The sequence below is a fragment of the Nematostella vectensis genome, chromosome 7 (assembly GCF_932526225.1).
Source record: "Nematostella vectensis chromosome 7, jaNemVect1.1, whole genome shotgun sequence".
NCBI classification, from domain to species: Eukaryota; Metazoa; Cnidaria; class Anthozoa; order Actiniaria; family Edwardsiidae; genus Nematostella; species Nematostella vectensis.
This window is the reverse complement of record NC_064040.1, coordinates 10,584,078-10,603,211: the sequence shown is the minus strand read 5'-3', so window position 1 is coordinate 10,603,211 and position 19,134 is coordinate 10,584,078. Positions and strand designations below refer to the sequence as shown.

At 39.0% G+C, this 19,134-nt stretch overlaps 3 protein-coding genes across 3 annotated transcripts; all 3 read right to left on the bottom strand.

Moving 5' to 3' along the window:
• Window positions 1-619: 619 nt before the first annotated feature.
• LOC5518907 lies at window positions 620-6,535 on the bottom strand. Its single transcript, XM_001638839.3, has 2 exons — window positions 5,719-6,535; window positions 620-2,218 (listed from the first exon to the last, which is right to left on the bottom strand). The coding sequence occupies exons 1-2, from the start codon at window positions 6,185-6,187 to the stop codon at window positions 1,437-1,439; spliced, it is 1,251 nt and encodes a 416-aa protein (XP_001638889.1). The 5' UTR covers window positions 6,188-6,535; the 3' UTR covers window positions 620-1,436.
• Window positions 6,536-8,325: 1,790 nt separating this feature from the next.
• Window positions 8,326-11,191, bottom strand: LOC116602297. The gene is made up of 2 exons (XM_032363661.2): window positions 9,573-11,191; window positions 8,326-9,357 (listed from the first exon to the last, which is right to left on the bottom strand). The coding sequence occupies exons 1-2, from the start codon at window positions 9,869-9,871 to the stop codon at window positions 9,030-9,032; spliced, it is 627 nt and encodes a 208-aa protein (XP_032219552.1). The 5' UTR covers window positions 9,872-11,191; the 3' UTR covers window positions 8,326-9,029.
• Window positions 11,192-14,747: 3,556 nt separating this feature from the next.
• Window positions 14,748-18,764, bottom strand: LOC5518909 (forkhead box protein I1). The gene is made up of 2 exons (XM_001638841.3): window positions 18,198-18,764; window positions 14,748-16,066 (listed from the first exon to the last, which is right to left on the bottom strand). The coding sequence occupies exons 1-2, from the start codon at window positions 18,474-18,476 to the stop codon at window positions 15,365-15,367; spliced, it is 981 nt and encodes a 326-aa protein (XP_001638891.2). The 5' UTR covers window positions 18,477-18,764; the 3' UTR covers window positions 14,748-15,364.
• Between the last annotated feature and the right edge of the window lie 370 nt (window positions 18,765-19,134).

Here is a 19,134-nt window from a genome sequence, read left to right as displayed (position 1 = left end):
CGGGGGTGGTCAGATTTTACTCACTCCCCCCCTCTCTGGAAAAATTAGGTCCACTTTTTCGAATTTCCCTAATACCTGTCAATCTATGAAGATCTCAAGGCTTGAGAAATTTTGGGGGAGGGGGTGGGGTATATTAATCATTTTTGGGAGAGAAGTGGGTATACCCTCACAGGCATTTGCCATATAGAAAGCTCTCTCGCACAAAAACACTTATACATCTCACGAGGATGTTAGATAAATCCTGCTACAAAAGGAAATTATTGTTTTAATTATTTTAATAGAAAAAAGGCAAAATGTCAATGAATATTTTTTCAGAAGCAATAAAAATTGCTAAAGAACGGGAGATCTGGTGCTTCACGTGTGAGAAGAGGTCCAAAATTTTTAGACTCCCGCCTAATGCGGGAGAGTTGACAGCTATGTACATATCATCTGATCTGGCAATTCACGAGAAAAGTCAAAGCATATTTATTGGCTGTTGTTTATATTTTGTTTCTGGATAATGAAATGTATCTATTTTAGGGGTCATCTGTTGGGATTGAAAAGTGAAGTGTCTACCATTCATTTAATTCAGATCTCAGGGGCACCTGTTGGTGGAAGAAAGAAATTGAAATCAAAGTTCTTTTTAAGAAATTAAATGATTCTTTTATTGTTTGATATCTGATAGATCATGACAATGAAACTAACAGCACACAGCAATATGTAGCAATAGGTTTGTATCGTAAATTACATTATGAAATCGACAAATGATTTTTCTTTCTTCTTTAAAGGGAAACACAAAGTACTTTTTGGCCTATGATGACTTCTGGACTTCTTCAATGCTAACATCACCAGCTTTACTTAGAAAAACACATAATTGCTATGCCTTTTGTATGTAACAATTAGATGAGTTATATGTTGACAATGATTGCATAAATTACCATATTTTTAGTGGTACACTTCTTTCAAAGGTTAGTTATGGAAACCACTATGTAGCATTATCAGTTATTCATATACAACTATTCAGTAACTTAATAGACAACTAATGTTTCCACAACTGCAATAAACTTAGTCCAATTTGGAAAAATTTTATTCCTGAGAAAGAAAGGCAATAGACCCAATGTATAGCCCTATAAATATTTGTAAGCTCAAAATGTAAAAATAACTATATTTGATTAAAACAAGCAACAAATAATTACCATTTAATGGCACTAGGTTTTTTTTTCTTTTCTTTAATACTGTGTCCCCCCATAAAACTAGCCTACTTACAAAAACCTGGATTTCGCTATCTTGGCCATTGTTGATATCCAAAATAATATTTAATAAAGTGAATCATTCAGGTATAATTTACAGCCCTGACTCATACTTCAAATCATGGCCACTAGTGTCAAGGAGAAGAAGTAATAATTGGCATTATGCTTTCTCAATTCTATGTTATATTAATTCTGTTTTAAGGAGGGCTACTTTGATACCATTAGATATCCAAACATCACCACCCCAGTGATTATAAACACAACCATAATCATCAAATGGGACACAAGCTGACAATGTACCATACGTTTTGTGGCAGGTACAAATGCAGCTATCTGCCAGTTCCAATACTTTTTAAAATTACTAACTGGACAGAAGCAGCGACATGGAAAATTGCTACTTGGAAATTTAGTCACCCGAGATTCCAGCTCACAAGGGTGGCACAGGCGACCATACATGTCTCGAATGCCAGGCAGGATTCTGGCTTTATGCATGTTCAGGTATCTTTGCTCCTTGGCTTTCTTCCACGGAGGCAAATTATCAGAGCCAAATTGGATATCACTCTGGTCTGTGGATGAGAGATCCTTTCCCCCTACATGCCAGATCCGACTAATTGTTGGTGCCACTATTTGGACAGTTTCATTGCGATCGTAGAAAAGCAGTAGACCCAGAGCTAAAGGCCAGTCTTTTTCTGTGTAAGCTACAGACTCTTTCTCTACTTTCTTGATATAGTTCCACGCAGTGACATTGAAGGAATAGCAGACACTTTCAACCACAGGTACTTGGCTGATAACAAAAGTATCTGGCTGATGTTCAACAAGGTTTTCACTCCCCATACCTTGTAAGGTGCTAAATAAGGTCTCCGGAAAGGTATTTTTCACATATAAGGAAAACCACATGACCTCCATAAAATCTGGTGAAAGAATTGCATCATCTTCAATGAAAAACACATCCCCAGTGTAGGTGCTGTTGCTCTTAAGCTGGAAAGGATCTGGAAATAAAGGTATAACAAGAGTAAGTGGAAGCAATTATTTTTCTAATAGAATGAATATTAGAGTGAACAGCAGAGATTACCAGAGCAAGAGCATGTGTGGTACTCCGATAATAAGGATGCAAAGGGGACTGACAGAGTTTTCCTATTAAAAATAATGTCCAAATTTAGCATGTTAAATGATTATATGGATATTTCTTTCATCAGGAAATTGAAAAGGTAAACGGAAATTACAGTTCTGTGGTCTGTATGGATTGTTGGGAGGTAGGGGGGCATTAGAATCTAAAAATCTATCAAGTGCAAAATCTGACAATTTCCTTAGATAGGGTAGTGTTTCAAAGGGTAAAATGAAAAACTCCTAGGTAACTCGTCATCATAAAAACTTCCTTATGAGAAATATAAATCTACTAAAATGTTTCATGATTCCAGCTTCTTTTGTTCTTATGTCCACATTATGGATATTGTTATGGCTGAGCTAATATTAGTCACTTGGCTTCATAATTTATGAATAGGTCCTTGATACAGCTGGAAATATGATGAATGCCTTCAAACAATTTTAAATGTTATTGGATAAAACCTTAAGGGCCTATGGTACTATCTTGTTGCTACGAACCTCCGTTGCTACGAAAGGGAAAAGCGCTACATTCGGTTAAATAGACTAAAATCGCCACGCGTCTTCCAAATTGGTTCTGTGGCCCAGTGGTTAGCACCTTTGTCTCATAAGCAAGCACTCCGGGTTCAATCCCTGGTCAAGTCCTTTTTTTGTTTTTATTTTCTTCGAAACTCCAGTTCTAATTTTCTTTGTTTTTTTTTCCAAGAGATTAAAATAAACTTACACATTTACGACATTTTGTAGAAGAAAATGCAATTTTAATATGTTTTTCGAGAATAAAAATAGATGGCGAAAAAACAAGATGGCGGCCATTTTATCGCGAGAAAAACAAGTTCATTTTGAACATTTACAACAATTGTGAATTTTTTTTTCACTCAAACCATTGATATTACCATTCCTAACACTTTAGCACATGGGATTTTTGATTTTTGAAGAAATGAAAAAGTTATTACCAAATATGTGGTTTTCGCCATTTCTCGCAATTTCAAAATTTCGCAAATCCGATGCGTGAAGTTTAAGAAAATAGTGATGTTAGAATATTTCTGCAAAAAAATTATGGTAGATTTGAGCAGTAGCTTCTCTGACACGTTTTTATGTCCTGGGTCACGTGACCATCAGATGACACTTATGTTGAAAGTTCCATGAGATTTGACAAAAAACAGAAGCTTTTATAAAACAAACAAATTTACCTACAATCTGTAACAAAACTAATGGGACACTTTCCCTCCCCCTTCCTCAATGTTGGAGGGCAAATCACCTTGCTACTGCTTGTGTTTTGAGCTGAAAAATTGCCTCTAACCAATATTAATCGGGGGGGAGAGGGTTGGCGGTTGTTCGTATGGAAAGTGTGCCACTTACTTTTGTTGTGGATTGTCTGAGCAAGTGATTGACAGGTCCTCGAACAGGAAACACTATCGTTGATAACGCAACGACGATACAACTATGCGAACGTCAAAATCAAACACATACAATTATCGTGCCAGGATCACACGTAAAAATGGACAGAAGCTTCAGAGACAACAATTTTTCATTGTAAACAATCTCATCTGTTTCTTCATATAAGAAATACCGCCTATGAAGAATTTATTGTGTGAGAGATTTTCACTTCAAATTTAATCACGCAAGCTTGTCTCGCGGAGGTCAATTCAATAAATTCATCTGTTTTACAATAGTTTTGCTAAATATCTGACACTTTGACACAAAGTTATGCTTGAAGAGTTCAAGCTAAGTGTATGCAATGCTTTTTCTGAGGAGCATTCGCTAAAATCGATGGCTACAGACTATGTCTTCTGATCTTGCTTATGTGGCTCAACGATTAACACCAACAGTTAACCATTTTAAAATTGTTTAAAAAATGCCTTACGAAAGAAATTCAAACTCTAAAATAATAAAGTAACAACTGGAGATAAAAGCTCATAAATTGACACTAGTTTTGTTTGAATGAGGGTTTGCATTTTGGAGAGAGAGCTCATGGTAGATGGTTGACCGTCCTTTTACTAAGATAAAAAGAAAGTTCATTTTTATATAAATGGTCTACCAAGGTTGACCGTTCAAAAAAGCCCTATTATATATTTCAAATCATTTGTAAGCCTCATATACCTTAATAGCTTTATGATGGTAATAGAATAGACGAATGATTGAAGAAATTCGGCTACCATGAGTGGGGATAATATTTTTCTATAAATGGTAGACCGTACACGGTCCACACCCGCTTTTTTGCACCAACATGCTAAACGTATAAACACTTGTTGTGATGTACATTAAAAACGAAATGAGATGGGGCTCTCATATTTTCTACAACAGATTAACCGCCTATTTATCGCTTTCTTTAGTCGATTTGTTATTTATTGTTTAATTGGGAAATACTTATTAGGCGATGATCTTTTTAGTCTCTATGCCTGTGTTTATTACCTAAATTGGCCATAAAAGCGGTGTTTTCCGGCTAAATACTCCGAGGGATGGTTACTTTTGCAAAAGAGACAATCGACACGATGATATGTAGACAGTCTCTTTGGCAACATCAAATAAATTTTATATTTTACAAAATTATAGTCTGCAAATATCCTAGCGCACCTCCATTTAATCCAAATTAATTTAATAAAATATTTCAAATAGCGCATAGATATCCCAAAAGTATTCTCTGGGGACGTCAACATCTTTACTTCAAGCTCGAATAATTAATAGATTGAAAAACTTTCATTAGGGTATGCGAATAAAGAGAATACATTTTAAGAAATCGATGATAAGCGTGACAAATTCCAATCATTCCACTTTTGAGACAATCTGTAACAAAACTAATGGGACACTTTCCCTCCCCTTCCTCAATGTTGGAGGGCAAATGATCACCTTGCTACTGCTTGTGTTTTATGCTGAAAAATCGCCTCTAACCAATATTAATCAGGGGGAGAGGGTTGGCGGTTGTTCGTATGGGAAGTGTCCCACTTACTTTTGTTGTGGATTGTAGCAACAGACTCAAAAGATAGTACCATAGGCCCTTAACACACTCTAGCGACTTGATGACATAAGCTGCAGGAGAAGCTTATCAACTTAATGACAATCGAGAAAAATGGATAGTTTCTTCTGTCATTATGTTGTCATGATTAGATTTCTCCTCCACATCACTTATGTTCAGAGACGACTGCGGAGGAGGCTACCCAAGCACAATTAACAATAACGAGTTAGGAAGAATAAGAGCAACTGTATGAGGACTTTGTATCTTTCAGCAATTAAGAACACCTGGGGAAAGCGGGTAAATGCTAAAATCAATCAAATTGCACCCTTTTTAGTCATATTTGACAATAATCAAGGAGTTACAAGTGCAATGAGTTACCATTGTAATAAGGAAATATATATATATATTTTTTATTTTATTATTTTCTTGTATTACCTTTCTCCTCAAAAATCTTTTTCATCACTAGCCACCAGTGTGACTTCAACACAGCAGGGGTCCTTTCTTCCTTATCATTGCCATAGGTCGAGACGAGCTTCCTACAGAATGTGATTTTTCCAAGGACTTTATAAGTCTCGTTGATGTCATCCATAGTAGAGTGTTTTGTATGATGCAAAATAAATAAACACGGTGTGGTTGGTTGGACATTCCCAGAGCTTGCAATTGATCTCAAAGTCTTTTCCAAATATTTCGGTCTATATGAGCTGAAAATCACTATGGGTAGAAACGGTGGCTGAAAATTGTCAGGAACTGACACATCAAAGGTCTCGGGCCAGTTATCTTTTATATGTTGAAAGATTACAGGAACAGCAAGCCAGATTTGGACAAGAATGACGACCAGAAAGATCACTGTCCGTCTGAAGGAACGCAGTCTGCAAAATCTGCGAAGAATAAATACCCAGTTCATCCTAAAATCAGCAGTTCCGAAAGTTATTGAAACAGGAAGTCTGATTCTGTTATTAAATAGAAAATATCATCTCGGACGTATCGTGGAAGTCGAATTTCTTGCAAGTTTCATCTTCAGATTTACGTGACGTGGCCACCGTATTTGTTGTTGTTCCAGAAGGCACCAAATAGCTCGCAATATCAGTTAAGCCACCTCGGCTCTTCAAATCAGCTAAAGAGTTCTGTTTACAGAGGCAGCAGTATTTTGGAGGTGTAATTCATTATTGATTTGCCAATTCAAAGTCTTTTCCGTTCTTCTTTGCAAGCACGCACGGTTTGACTTACAGAAAGCAAGGGGACCCAGGCTCTGCCCTGGAAATATACCACAGGCTCCCCTCAAAATGGCGTATTATCCTCTCTTGCTTCTCGCACCAGGGAAGACCAAACTTACAAAAATTAGCGAAATATCCTTTTAAATCAAAGAAAATGTACCGTATTTACTCAAAAAATGTCTCCTTCGGATAAGCGCCTCCCCCGAATAAGCGCCCCTTCCGAAACAAAACTTTTAATAAGCGCCTACCCCGAATAAGCACCCCTTTTGAACCAAAACTTTTAAAAAGCGCACAGGTTTTATGTAAATGAGTAAAATGGCTATCATACAAGCAGTTCTAAACATGGAGCTATAGACTTTGGAAAAGAAAGAGACAAATATTTAATGGATGGAAATTTATTGAAAAAAGCCACTTCAAGTTGAAATAATGCGAAATTTGTATTTTAAATAAGTGCCTCCCTAAAATAATCGTCCCGCGTAAGAGTAAAAAATTTAATAAGCGCCGGGGCGCTTATTCGAGTAGATACGGTCCTCATTTAAACTTCGAAAAAGCGTCACCACAAAGTGCGTCATTGCTATTACAGAGTGCGTCAATGCTATTAGATAGTGCGTTAATGCTATTACAGAGTGCTTCAATGCTATTAGAGAGTGCGTCAATGCTATCACAGAATGCGTCAATGCTATTAGATAGTGCGTTAATGCTATTAGAGAGTGCGTCAATGCTATTACAGAGTGCTTCAATGCTATTAGAGAGTGCGTCAATGCTATCACAGAATGCGTCATTGCTATTACATAGTGCGTCAATGCTATTAGAGAGTGCGTCAATGCTATTACAGAGTGCGTCAATGCTATTACAGAGTGCGTCAATGCTATTAGAGAGTGCGTCAATGCTATTACAGGGTGCTTCAATGCAATTAGAGAGTGCGTCAATGCTATTACAGGGTGCTTCAATGCTATTAGAGAGTGCGTCAATGCTATCACAGAATGCGTCATTGCTATTACATAGTGCGTCAATGCTATTAGAGAGTGCTTCATTGCTATTAGAGAGTGCGTCAATGCTATTACCGAGTGCGTTAATGCTATTAGAGAATGCGTCAATGCTATTAGAGAGTGCGTCAATGCAATTAGAGAGTGCGTCAATGCTATTACAGAATGCGTCAATGCTTTTAGAGAGATAGATAGATAGTTTATTTAAAAAAGATTGCATGGCAGCTAAAACAACGCTGAATTGCGCAATATACATCGAGTAAAAAAGAAAAAAAGGAATAAAAATATAACTATATATATGTATATTACAGGTAATAGACTAAAATGCGACTATGATAAGAGGAAAGCTATATACTATAAAATGAGCGAATATGATATGTTCAGTTGGGGTTATACGTTAAATTTAGTGGTGCAACTGGATGCCATGGCCGGGATGAAAGATCGCCTAAAACGTTCGGTTCGGCAGCGCGGAATTGAGAATGTTCTGGATTGTCTAAGACTATAACTACACTGGTTCTTAGGTGGTAAGATGTTCACTAGCTTATGGTAAGGGCAGGTGAAAATAGACGAGAACAGATTAAGACAGAGTTCGCCCCGTCTGTCCTTCAAAGTCTGTAAGCCATAGCTGGCAAGGCAGTCCTTGTAGTTAGCTTGTGGTGACACAATGGACATTACTCTTTTCTGCACTCTCTCGATCTCGTCACTGAGATATGCCGGGAGGGCATTTTGGAAAACAGGCGCATTTTTGAAAGATAAAAGGCAATAATGTCCATAACAGGGAGTTGGGCTCTTTTTAACATTACAATGAAGCATAGTAGCTTATTGGCTTTTTTAATACATTCGGAGACGTGGGCGTTCCATTTGAGGTCTTCTGTTATGGTGACTCCAAGGATCTTCGCGTTCATGACAACGGGGAGCTCATGATTATCAATCACGAGGAGAGGGAAGTTGTGGGTGATCTTCTTAAAGTCAAACCTCAGCTCCTTGCACTTTTCAGCGTTAAGTTGCATTCCCCGAGATTGCGACCAGGCCTCAACAGCGGATACTGCTGATTGCACGTTTCCAGGGGAGCCTCGGGGAACAGTTCAGCAATTGTGGTGTCGTCCACATATTTCCAAGTGTGGGTGTCGGCTAGCCTAAGATCGTTTATCATAAGAAGGAACAGCCATGGGCCCAGCTTGGTACCTTGAGGCACTCCAGCGGGGACTGGACCCCACTCCGACAGGCAGTCAGAACATATTTTTACGCGCTGTTTGCGGTGCGTCAGAAAGTGGTCAATCAAATAAAAGGCCTTTCTGGAATCAAACAGAACGACCCTGACTGCCGATCCTGTGCCGTCGGTCGCCTGTGACCAGTGGTGGAGCATTGAAGTCAGCGCGAAGAGAGTGGATGATTTTGGGATGCCTCCGTACTGGTCGTGGTCCAGGATTTTAAACAAAGCAGGTCCTACGTAGGAGGAAACGACGAACTCCTCAGCAAGTTTTGAAATAGCAGGAGTCAGTGAGATAGGACGTAGGTGTTTGTTGACGTCGACTACCGGCTTCAGCTAGTGAACTGGAACGACATCGGTAAGTCTCCACGATGGGGGGAGTCTTTGATCTCTGAAACTACAGTTAAGTATCGCGGTGATTGGTTGGACCAGAATTTCAGCGTAATCCCGTAGTATCCAGTTTGGTATACTGTCTGGACTAGCAGCCTTACGAGGGTTCAGTTTGGCCAGAGCGGACAGGACAGTGGATTCAGACACAGTGAGCACGGTGGAGTCTTCAGCGTAGGCAGGGGGCGCTTGCAGTGGTAGGAACTGTTCCATAGGCTCAAGAAAGGCAGAGTTAATTGCGTTGGCAAGCTCCTGCTCATTCGACTTCTCGTTATACCCTTCAAGTTGTAGGTGGGAGAGCACGCTTTCGTGGCCTGAGGCAGGGGTCATACCAGCAACGGGTTTGACAGCACTCCACCACTGACTGGGTTTCGCGTGTCTCAGCTGGGCGACCTTGGATGTAAAGTATCTGCAGCGGAGGGTTTTCCGCTGTCGGTTGACTGTGTTCCTGTAGTGTTGGCAAGCTCCTGCTCATTCGACTTCTAGTTATACCCTTCAAGTTGTAGGTGGGAGAGCACGCTTTCGTGGCCTGAGGCAGGGGTCATACCAGCAACGCGTTTGACAGCACTCCACCACTGACTGGGTTTCGCGTGTCTCAGCTGCGCGACCTTGGATGTAAAGTATCTGCTGCGGAGGGTTTTCCGCTGTCGGTTGACTGTGTTCCTGTAGTGTAGGAGGCGCTCTGTGTCACCCGCGAGAAATGCTTTTTGGCGGAGCTTGATGAGATTTTTTAAGTCTGCAGTGACCCAAGGGGCATCATCAGCATGGATCTTGGTTTGCTTGACAGGCATGATGAGGTTAAGCCCAATGTTGATGGAATCCACCAAAAATTTAGTGCATCAATGCTATTACAGAGTGCTTCAATGCTTTAAAAGAGTGCATCAATGCTATTGCAGAGACTGGTGGCAAGGTTATGATGGTAAAAGACTGCATACGATAGGTATGTTGGGGCTACACAAATTATATAAAGGAGTATAGAGGATAAGATTATACTGACAGCCGAACGGGAAATCTTGCGTCGTCTTAGCTGGAACTTCGGGGAGCTCGATATCCACCTGGGAGCGGTGCAATCTTCTTATGATCTCGATGTTAATGGTGGCGATTGATAACACAAGAAGCAAAATTGTAACGGCGACAAAAATATTATAATAATAATTCATTCTTTTCCGATACGGCAGAGCATTAATAATCAGGCCCCAGCCATCATAACGCCTGGCAGGATCCATGATTATACAATAATGGCAAAGAGAGTGCGATGAGGCAGAGAGGTGACAACTGTACTGTTGACGACACTGCTCTTAACCGCTCCAAGAATATGATGAGCAAAGTGGCCGAAGAAACCTCTAGTGCAGTATATGCCATTATGATATATAGATTGGACACAGGAAATAACATCTTTGTAAAAGGCTTTCCTCGTTCCGTTTGCTTGATGGAGCAGGGTTATTATAGTTCTTATGGGCAATGTTATGAGCGATAGAAGGTCTGCTTGCGCTATGTTGACAACAAACAGGTGCATTCTTTTCTTTGGTACCCTCTTCGCCCACACTAACATGATAACAGCCAGGTTTAGATAAGGAAAATTCCTGGAGATTGTGTGGCATTCATCTTGAAATTCTGCACCAGTTTGTTACGTCGCACTTGAGATAGAGATCTATTACTAACAGCGAAAAAGAAAAATTCATTTTTCTCTACAGGGTGTGTTATGTACAACACCAAGTTCGAATAAGGTACAAATTTTGTAAAAATATCCTAAGAAAGAGCTTGATGAACTTCGTAGAAAACAACGTAACCTATGCGCGTTGAAAGTCTGGGCCTCAGGAGGTTTTCCTTGAAAAAATATTATGACAGGGAATGCCCGTTGATAGTCTCGATTCATGGAAAAATATAATGATTTCATTTTCCAGGGAATGCCCGTTGATAGTCTCGATTCATGGAAAAATAAAATGATTTCATTTTCCAGGGAATGCCCGCTGATAGTCTCGATTCAATGGGATATACGCTTATTATAAATGCAGGGAGATTTAACTGTTCTACTGAGCATACTGTGCAACGGTTTTTCTAAGCACATCATGGAAAAATAAAATGATTTCATTTTGTGGTTATTGCTTCAAATCGCTATTTTCCAGTTTTGTCATCTTAGTCACTTTTCGTTGACTGCCAATCAAACTAAGCAATGTAACATTTGATTAAAAGCGAGTGATACAAATTAACGATCGGATTTTAGGGAGTATGAGGAGCAGATGGATCCAACTTTCCACTGATGAGAACGTGTCATTACCAAAAATATATTTAACAATATTTTTTCATCGACATGGATTACAGGCTAGGATTTAGAACTAATTGACACCTGTTTACTGGTCAGATTGTCTAGAGAGTTCGTTAAGGTATGGGCTGTGTGTCTTCGTTTGTTTAATTGAGGCGATAGTGCTCAGCGCTTTTTTTCGTGAACAGGTCAAATGTTTTTACTAAATGCGCGCCTTGATTTCCCCCATATATATCTTGACAGTACATACTGTCGCGATCTCGTACCAGAACAATGAATACAATACACCAAAAACTGGAAATCGAGTCTGCCCTGAAGAAGTCTTATTAAAGACGAAAATTTGGCAGAGTCGATTTCCAGTTTTTGGTGTATTGACAGTACATATTATAGCCTTGGGCTGCCTGTGGCGTGGAATTGAGGGACACAGAGCGTTCGTGTCCAGTTTTAATAGGGAAATTGCAGATAAAAGTTTTTGAAAGTGTACTCAATAATTATAATTTATTAGGGATCAAATAAAGTTGCGGATAGATGAACACGACAATAATTAAGCTGTCGTCTGGTATAAGATGAGAGCTGGACAAATAAAACAGAGTGATTTATTTGCTACTGGTAATTGTATTTGCATCCGTCCAATAAAGCAGGTGTTTCTAAATTCAACCTGGCAGATTTAGCTCCCATCATTGGGCTTTAGGATAGTTAGAATAGAGGATGCTTTGCAACTTCGAAAGCTAACTAGCTGACAAGACGCCATATTTAAAATTATCCAGAAGACCCCCGGGAGGTAGCCTACTTGTAGGCTTTGATAGTTTTTCCGGCACGAAAACCCCACGGCCGCCATCTTGGATCAAAGCCTACAAGTAGGCTACCCGGGACGAGGTTGAACGCTTTTGTAAATTCGACTATCCTACAGCCCTTGGCTAAATCGATATCTGGGAATCCAGGAATGGATATTATTAATCTTGTTTTTAATAATTTATTTTGGTAAATTAGAAATATTAGGGACAAAAGCATTGCTAAGCGTCGAATCACTCAATAGACAAGGCGACGGTTATGAACCGCGTTTTGAAGAATCGTACTACGATGAGCCCGTAGGAACAGAGTTTCAAGAATGAGCAAAGACGATGGAAAAATTACAGCCAGTTCCATTAAAATACGTATATTCACCACACTAGCAATACATTCACAATTGTAAAAGATTGTCTATAATATATAGGATAGTCAATAAAATTCAATTTTTATTCCAGTACGAGTTATCGGAAGTCAAAGGTATTTTTAGCGGAATAGAGGCACCCCTTGAAGCAAAGTCCATGCGCTGCATAGCGTAAACCCCCCTTCATGGCCTATTAATAACTCAAAGCGGGCAACTAAGGAATAAACTTAAAGATTGACTATTGACGCCCTAACGCCACCTTCGAAAACACATAACAATACAAGTCATGCAAATGCAACGCATAACAATGGTTCTTTACAGTTTGTTAATCTTCATTGACCGTTATTTAATGTAGCTGTCATAAAGTATTATTATCAAGTTCTTAAAGTTCTAAAGACTTTTGATATTTTTGCTCTGATCAACATGTATTCCAAAGGAATGCTTTGTTGATTTTAAGTGACAGCTGCCGTATGAGTGTGAAGTTCCACGAGTCGTGTTTTGATAGTTTGGGTAAACGAGTTTTAATCGCTTAAAATCACTTTAGTCAATAAATGAGAAAATAGTTGCTGTTATCTGTTATCGCTTTAGTCACCGTGTAATAATCAAATGCTGTTTGCTCGAAGAGTTATACGCATTCTATTTATTATAAAAACATCTTTTGGTTATTATTCAGGTCTCATGCTAATTGTTAATACGAAAAACAGTAAATTTTGGGCTCTCAATCTTTTGCTAGAATGTGAAATCAGTCCTATATTTGTGCGAATTTATTCAAGGCCATCTCCGCTATATCTCTTGCTGTTTCAGAATCTTCTAGATATAGTACAATGTTCGCGAAGGTTTTACGGACTTCGAGCAACTGTTAGAGTTTGCAAAGTGCATTCCTCGCAAAATGTGTTTATGTTGGGCATTCGGAATTCGCGCCTTGCGCGTTCCCTAGAGGTTCACTCATGCCTATATATTTAGCTAATTACATTCGTCCTTCACTTGACCTTACCAGTTTGAATAACGCGTCGTTTTTTTCCGGGGTTGTTTTTTCCCCAGTCTTCTGCTAGTTGATACATGAACATGTTTGTATATTTTACGTTACATCTATACTTGTAATACCAATAAACTGGTACGCGTCACTCCTCACACCTTGTGTGTTGTTTATGTAGAATATACAATATAAACATTTTCTGTGTGAAGGATCGCAGAGACTAAGCACAGAATTAACTTTTTTGTTTTTCTTCCTCAAAAGACATTACACTTGAACTGAGAATGGCTTTGTTCGCTATTGTTTACTCCATTCGACATTGAAAACACATTAGTGGGCAGGGTAGGCGAATGTTCCCACCAATTAACCAAATTAGCCTCTAAGTGGACTAGAGCAGTGTTTAGTAGTACCGGGACTAATGTTTTCCAACATATCACAATGACTCCCATCAACAATAGAGCCACCTCTTTTGTGCAGCTTGGGATTTTGTGATAAGAATAGCTTTTTAGTGCAAAGAATAGCACCGGAAGCACGCTTGTTTTCACTTGTTTTGAGAGCAAGTTCATTGTGTGGGCGAAAACATTCGAACAACAGCGAAAATTCACAAAGATGTATTTCCACGCTTGAGATATTGTTCGCACTCGAAAACAAATAGCGTGAAGTGACTGGTTAAGTTTATTTCTGAGAAATAAACATTGAGTTTCCGGAAACAAACATTTGGTTATTTGTTTGTTTTGCGAGATACTATGAGCGTTATTTTAGCTGGGAAAGAAATTAGCACAACTAGTGTCCGCCGATCCGCAACATTTTCGGGGCAAATCCGTGGATCTGCAGATATTTTCTAGAACAGCATGGTTTGACAGATAAACAATAGCATCGATTGAAATTCATTTAAAATCCGAAATTCGACCATCAAAGCAGTCAAAATCCGAAATCCATGCCCAAATTGTCAACAGATCCGTAATCCGCCGTATTTCCAAAATGGGCCAATCCGCTGAAATAATCATCAAAATCCGTAATCCGTGAGCATTTCGGGGCTGAATCCGCATATCCGCGAACCTATTCACCCCCCCCCCCCCCCCCCTAATTAGACCAAACGGACCAAAATAGATAAAACCTTTGCGAATAATGGTGTAAGCGTTTAAGCAAAGCCAACAACTATGCAATGCCTGTATCATATCAATGGATAACACTTTAAGGTTTTTTTTTTGTCAGCGATAATTTTGTCAGTTTAAAAACAACGCGATAATGGTAATTTTTGGGATCCAAGCCAGAAATAACTATTCTGAAGGAGTCATTTATTACTATTATTATATGTATTTACCGTTGTTTAATACAACGTTCTGCGCTAAATAGCGATATGTAAGTAGGATCCTACAAAAACTTTTTAAATATAGGGATTAATGACCTGTCCTTACCAGATGTCCACAACAGGGGATGATTTTTGCTTTGTTCAGTAAAATATCAGGTACATAAAAACTCGTTTATAAAAAGCCTTGATTATGATTGATTAATTTACGTTGAGAATCAAAGCCACAAGTGTGTCTTTTCCATTTACAATTGTTTTGTTTGCTTTCGGTTAAGGTCGCTAGCTTTTATCGCATGTTCCTAAACACTTTCGCATAAAGCTAACTTATATTTTCATTTTTTTTTAAATCAGTGGGATTTTACACGTATATCAAATGTTTGTGAATTCTAGCTACCAGTGAGTGCAATTGAGTTTAATTGGACATCTGGAAATAAATAGAATAAATATCTTGCTTTAACGTAGCTTGGGTCCTTTCTAACGCTGCAGGCGCATTAATAGTCACTGAATTTAAACCTACATTGCGTATGTTATAGCGTTTTGAATACACTTTATGTAAAGTAAACTTTGAAAGAGTTTCTATAATCTTTGTTCAAGGAGAAACGCGAGTCCAATCGTATCTCGGTATCGTTTCCGACGCGTAAGGCATTCTCTGGCACTGAGATGCAGCCATTTCCATTCTTTGGACGACAGAAAACGCTGACATACCCTCTTGGTTCTTCGTATTAGAAGTTAAGGCAGTCGGCATATGACTCTGGTACGAATGCCAGTGATTGTCCATCGAGCTATAGGGATTAGGAGCAAGCACCGGTCGCACGCTGCAATGCATCGGTGGTAAAGAACTCAGAGGGATGTTTAGCCGAGGGGAAACGTCATAGTGCGGTTGTATCGAGTAACTGTCCCTTGCACTAAAAACTCCAGAAGAACTGCCATAATATGCTAAAGGTCCCATATACCCACGCCCGTGTGCCAGATGCCGTATATCGGGTAAACAAGCGCTAGAACCCCATGTTCTGTCCCAGTAACCAAATAAAGGCGCATCTAGCGGTAGCGGCACAAGATGTTGGCGCTTTAACGCCATGCGGTTTCTTGCTGACGGAGGATTGCGACGTTTAAGTTTTCCCGTCGTTCCGCCGATTATGACATCATCTGCACTGGGATCTAGCATCCAATAGTTCCCCTTTCCCGGGTCGTCATAATTGCGGGGAACTTTGACAAAGCATTTGTTGAGGGACAGGTTATGCCGGATTGAGTTTTGCCAGCCTTGTTTGTTGTTGCGGTAGTAAGGGAAGTTCTGCCAAAAAAGAGAAACGTGTTCATATTAACCTGTTTGGTCAGAATATCTGTAACAAAAAGGACAAAAAAGGGAGGGTCGAAAAGAGAAGAATGGTCACGTTTTTTTTTTGTCAAACTGCGATGTTGGGCATGTGTTTTTATAGGAAAAACAGCAGTATGATTGATGCTGTCGGACCTATGATAGGTCTGTCCAAAAGTAACACGACTATATTAGCGCTGAAATTCTGTGATAAAAGATCATCATTAAGAAAGTTTTGTAGTTAAACACTCGTAGTTTTTTGTCAAAAAAAAGCAAAACGGCAAGCGATATACAAGTCTAATGCATCAAGGGTTTGCCTTACAAGCGATTTATAAGTCTAAAGCACTATACGGACAAGGAAGGGATATATAAGCCTTGTGTACCACGGACTTTGCCTTATAATTTTAAGAACAAATTGTTTGTGAAAGACCACCAATGGCTGTAAAACTAAAGGCCTACATGTTTTTAATACAAACTGAATCTTTTGCTCATTGGAAAGTGCCCCACTGATATCAGAGAATTTCAGTTGGGCAAACAACATTGTTTGAATCCAAGTGTGGTAAATCCGAAACAGCATGCCTTGTTTGTGTGTGCATTGCGTTTAAAGCTTATATGGCCCCCTATTAACTTTAGTACGATGGGTAACATTTCGAATGCTACTATGATGGTTTGTAGACTTGGCTAGCTTTCTTGGTTATTCAAATAAAGTACTCGTGTCGAGATGATCATGTATTGCCTTTTCGGCGCTCATCTCCAAGTTGCGAAAGGGCTTAAATCAGTTTTTCGAAATACTGGACAATAAGTAATCGGTAATGACTGTTAAGCTGTATTTCTCAGTTTATTTTCTCAAGTTAGTGCTCAGGCCGTTTTGTGAAAACAAAGTTAATTAAACAATGACTCGAAGTGGATGTCAAAGATTGTTGACTTGATCACAGCAATTTTAGCACCGATTTTCTTGAGCATTCTGTAACATCTGGAACAAACGATTGGAGTGTTTTTTTTTTTTTTCCTTTTAAGACAACCACGGCTTTTTTAGTTTCTCTGAAACGCTGTGGTAGCGGCTATTGCGCCTTTGAATCCATATTCGGCGTGTTACATGGGATAAGAGTAGAGTAGAAAATAATAATAAGTTAGGAAAATGCTCTAAAAACTACACACTAATACAAACGAAGATTTTTTGTTATCAAAATAGAGTTTTGGATTTGGTTCTAGAAAACTCTTTGCGGAAGATAAAACCGTTGAATCCGTCTTCAAAAAGACGCAAACGATTTTTAATCGATGAGCACAAAAAACTCGCATACAAACACATGCCTCCAGTTCTCGCTTATACGACAATGATCAGGAAATTCATTGGATAGAACTAGTCAGTGACTTCTATAACTCTTCTAAAAAACGTAGATGTTCGCAACGTTTACTACTTGTGCTTTGCTTGTTTGTAGCTCTATATATCTTCTAGTTTCTTATCTAAAATGCTTTCTCGTTTTAATTTGAGTGATACGAAAAGGTAAGATACTGTATTCAACTTTTCTCAAAATGTAATTCGAAAGTCATTGAGAAGATCACGTTAATGAGTCAATCCCGTTATGTGCTATTGTTCGCTGGCTGCCCCTTAACAAAGGATCGTTGCTGTTTGTTTAAAAATTTTCTGCCGTTTTTTCTCGCACATGATGTATAGGTAACATTGGTAACACGGATTCGAGTAGCCTTAAAAGCTAGGATACAAATCAGGCGTCAACGATTCTTTCTTGTAAAAAGAAGGCCATCAATTTGTTTGCAAATGTTTTGGAATTTTCCTCTGCGCCACTCAGCTAGGGGAACGTGGGACAAAACAAATTAAGTATGCTTAGATTAATCGCAAGCGTTGCGTTTATCAAGTAATGTCACTACATAACTTTTTGGGAATTATAACATGTCAAGCTCTTCTGTTGGTTTACAAGATATTCGAACTAGCGTGTACTGATGGGCATATGTAGGGGTAAAGCTCAATTTTTCGGTGGCTCTGGGTTAATCTAAAATATCTAGAAAACAACACCAAAGATACATATCGGTTGAGATAAACAGGATGTGTTTTTCTATGGAATAAGTCATTTAACGTTATGCTCATGTTTACCTTCATGATATATTCATAGATTCCGCTTAAAGTCAATCTCTTCTCCTCAGAACCGCGGATTGCCATCATGATAAGCGCGTTGTACGAGAAAGCAGGCTTTTCTGTGTTCTTTTGCTCGTCTTTGCCAGCCTTTTCTTTTCTCTCCTTTCTTTCCTCTGCGCTTTCACCCTCTTTATTGCCTGGGTCTTTAGATGTAGTCTCGAACGCCAGCTCATTCTCGGCCTTTTCCTTACTCGTGATCTCTTTCGCTTGCTTTGCATCATCCTGAGATGCAATCATAACTGTTGTGTGTTTGAAGCCACTTGTAACTTTTTTTCAGCCTTAGTCTATTACTTTAGCTCGTGTCAACTAGTAGCGTCGATACGTTTATTGACTTTAATTCCGTGTGAAGAGAATGTGAAATCGTAAGCTAAATAGCTTCTGCTTGTTTGACCATCAAAACCCTATTGTACCTCAATTGAATTTATCCAATGGACGTCCAATAGCTCGACTATTGTCCACAGAATAATGCCTATTCCAGTGTGAGGCCTAAGTACATAATTTGGGAGTTGTGCAGTTTGTATTTAGATACTCCTTGTGAGTATATTTTGACTTGAACAATGACATGCTAAACGCTTAGCCAACAGGGGGCTTGGGTTGTCGGTGGAGCTCCACCTCTCATCGTTCGCTTTGTAAGCAAACAATAAGTTAAGGGATAAAGACGAGGGGAGACATGTTTTCTATTCAGATGCGGATTATTTAATTGATAATGGCATACTTTAAAGAATTCGTGTCTTTTGCGAAAATCTTGATTAGTTATATCGCCATCCAAAAACAAGTGTCCTTCTTTTAAAACACCATAAAACTAATAACTAATAACCAACTAATCAAGCGGAGAAGATATGTTTTTTTCTCAATCACAGCGGCACGCCTTGTTTTGATTTACCTCATTCTAAAG

Excerpts from the sequence above, each read along its gene's own strand:
- LOC5518907 (XM_001638839.3), bottom strand. The coding sequence starts at position 6,187 with ATGAACTGGGTATTTATTCTTCGCAGATTTTGCAGACTGCGTTCCTTC. Across the intron at positions 2,219-5,718 it reads AAAGATTTTTGAGGAGAAAG|ATCCTTTCCAGCTTAAGAGC; the intron begins GTAATACAAGAA and ends CTTTATTTCCAG.
- LOC116602297 (XM_032363661.2), bottom strand. The coding sequence starts at position 9,871 with ATGCCTGTCAAGCAAACCAAGATCCATGCTGATGATGCCCCTTGGGTC. Across the intron at positions 9,358-9,572 it reads TCCCACCTACAACTTGAAGG|GTATAACGAGAAGTCGAATG; the intron begins GTATAACTAGAA and ends ACAACTTGAAGG.
- LOC5518909 (XM_001638841.3), bottom strand. The coding sequence starts at position 18,476 with ATGATTGCATCTCAGGATGATGCAAAGCAAGCGAAAGAGATCACGAGT. Across the intron at positions 16,067-18,197 it reads TCTATGAATATATCATGAAG|AACTTCCCTTACTACCGCAA; the intron begins GTAAACATGAGC and ends CTTTTTTGGCAG.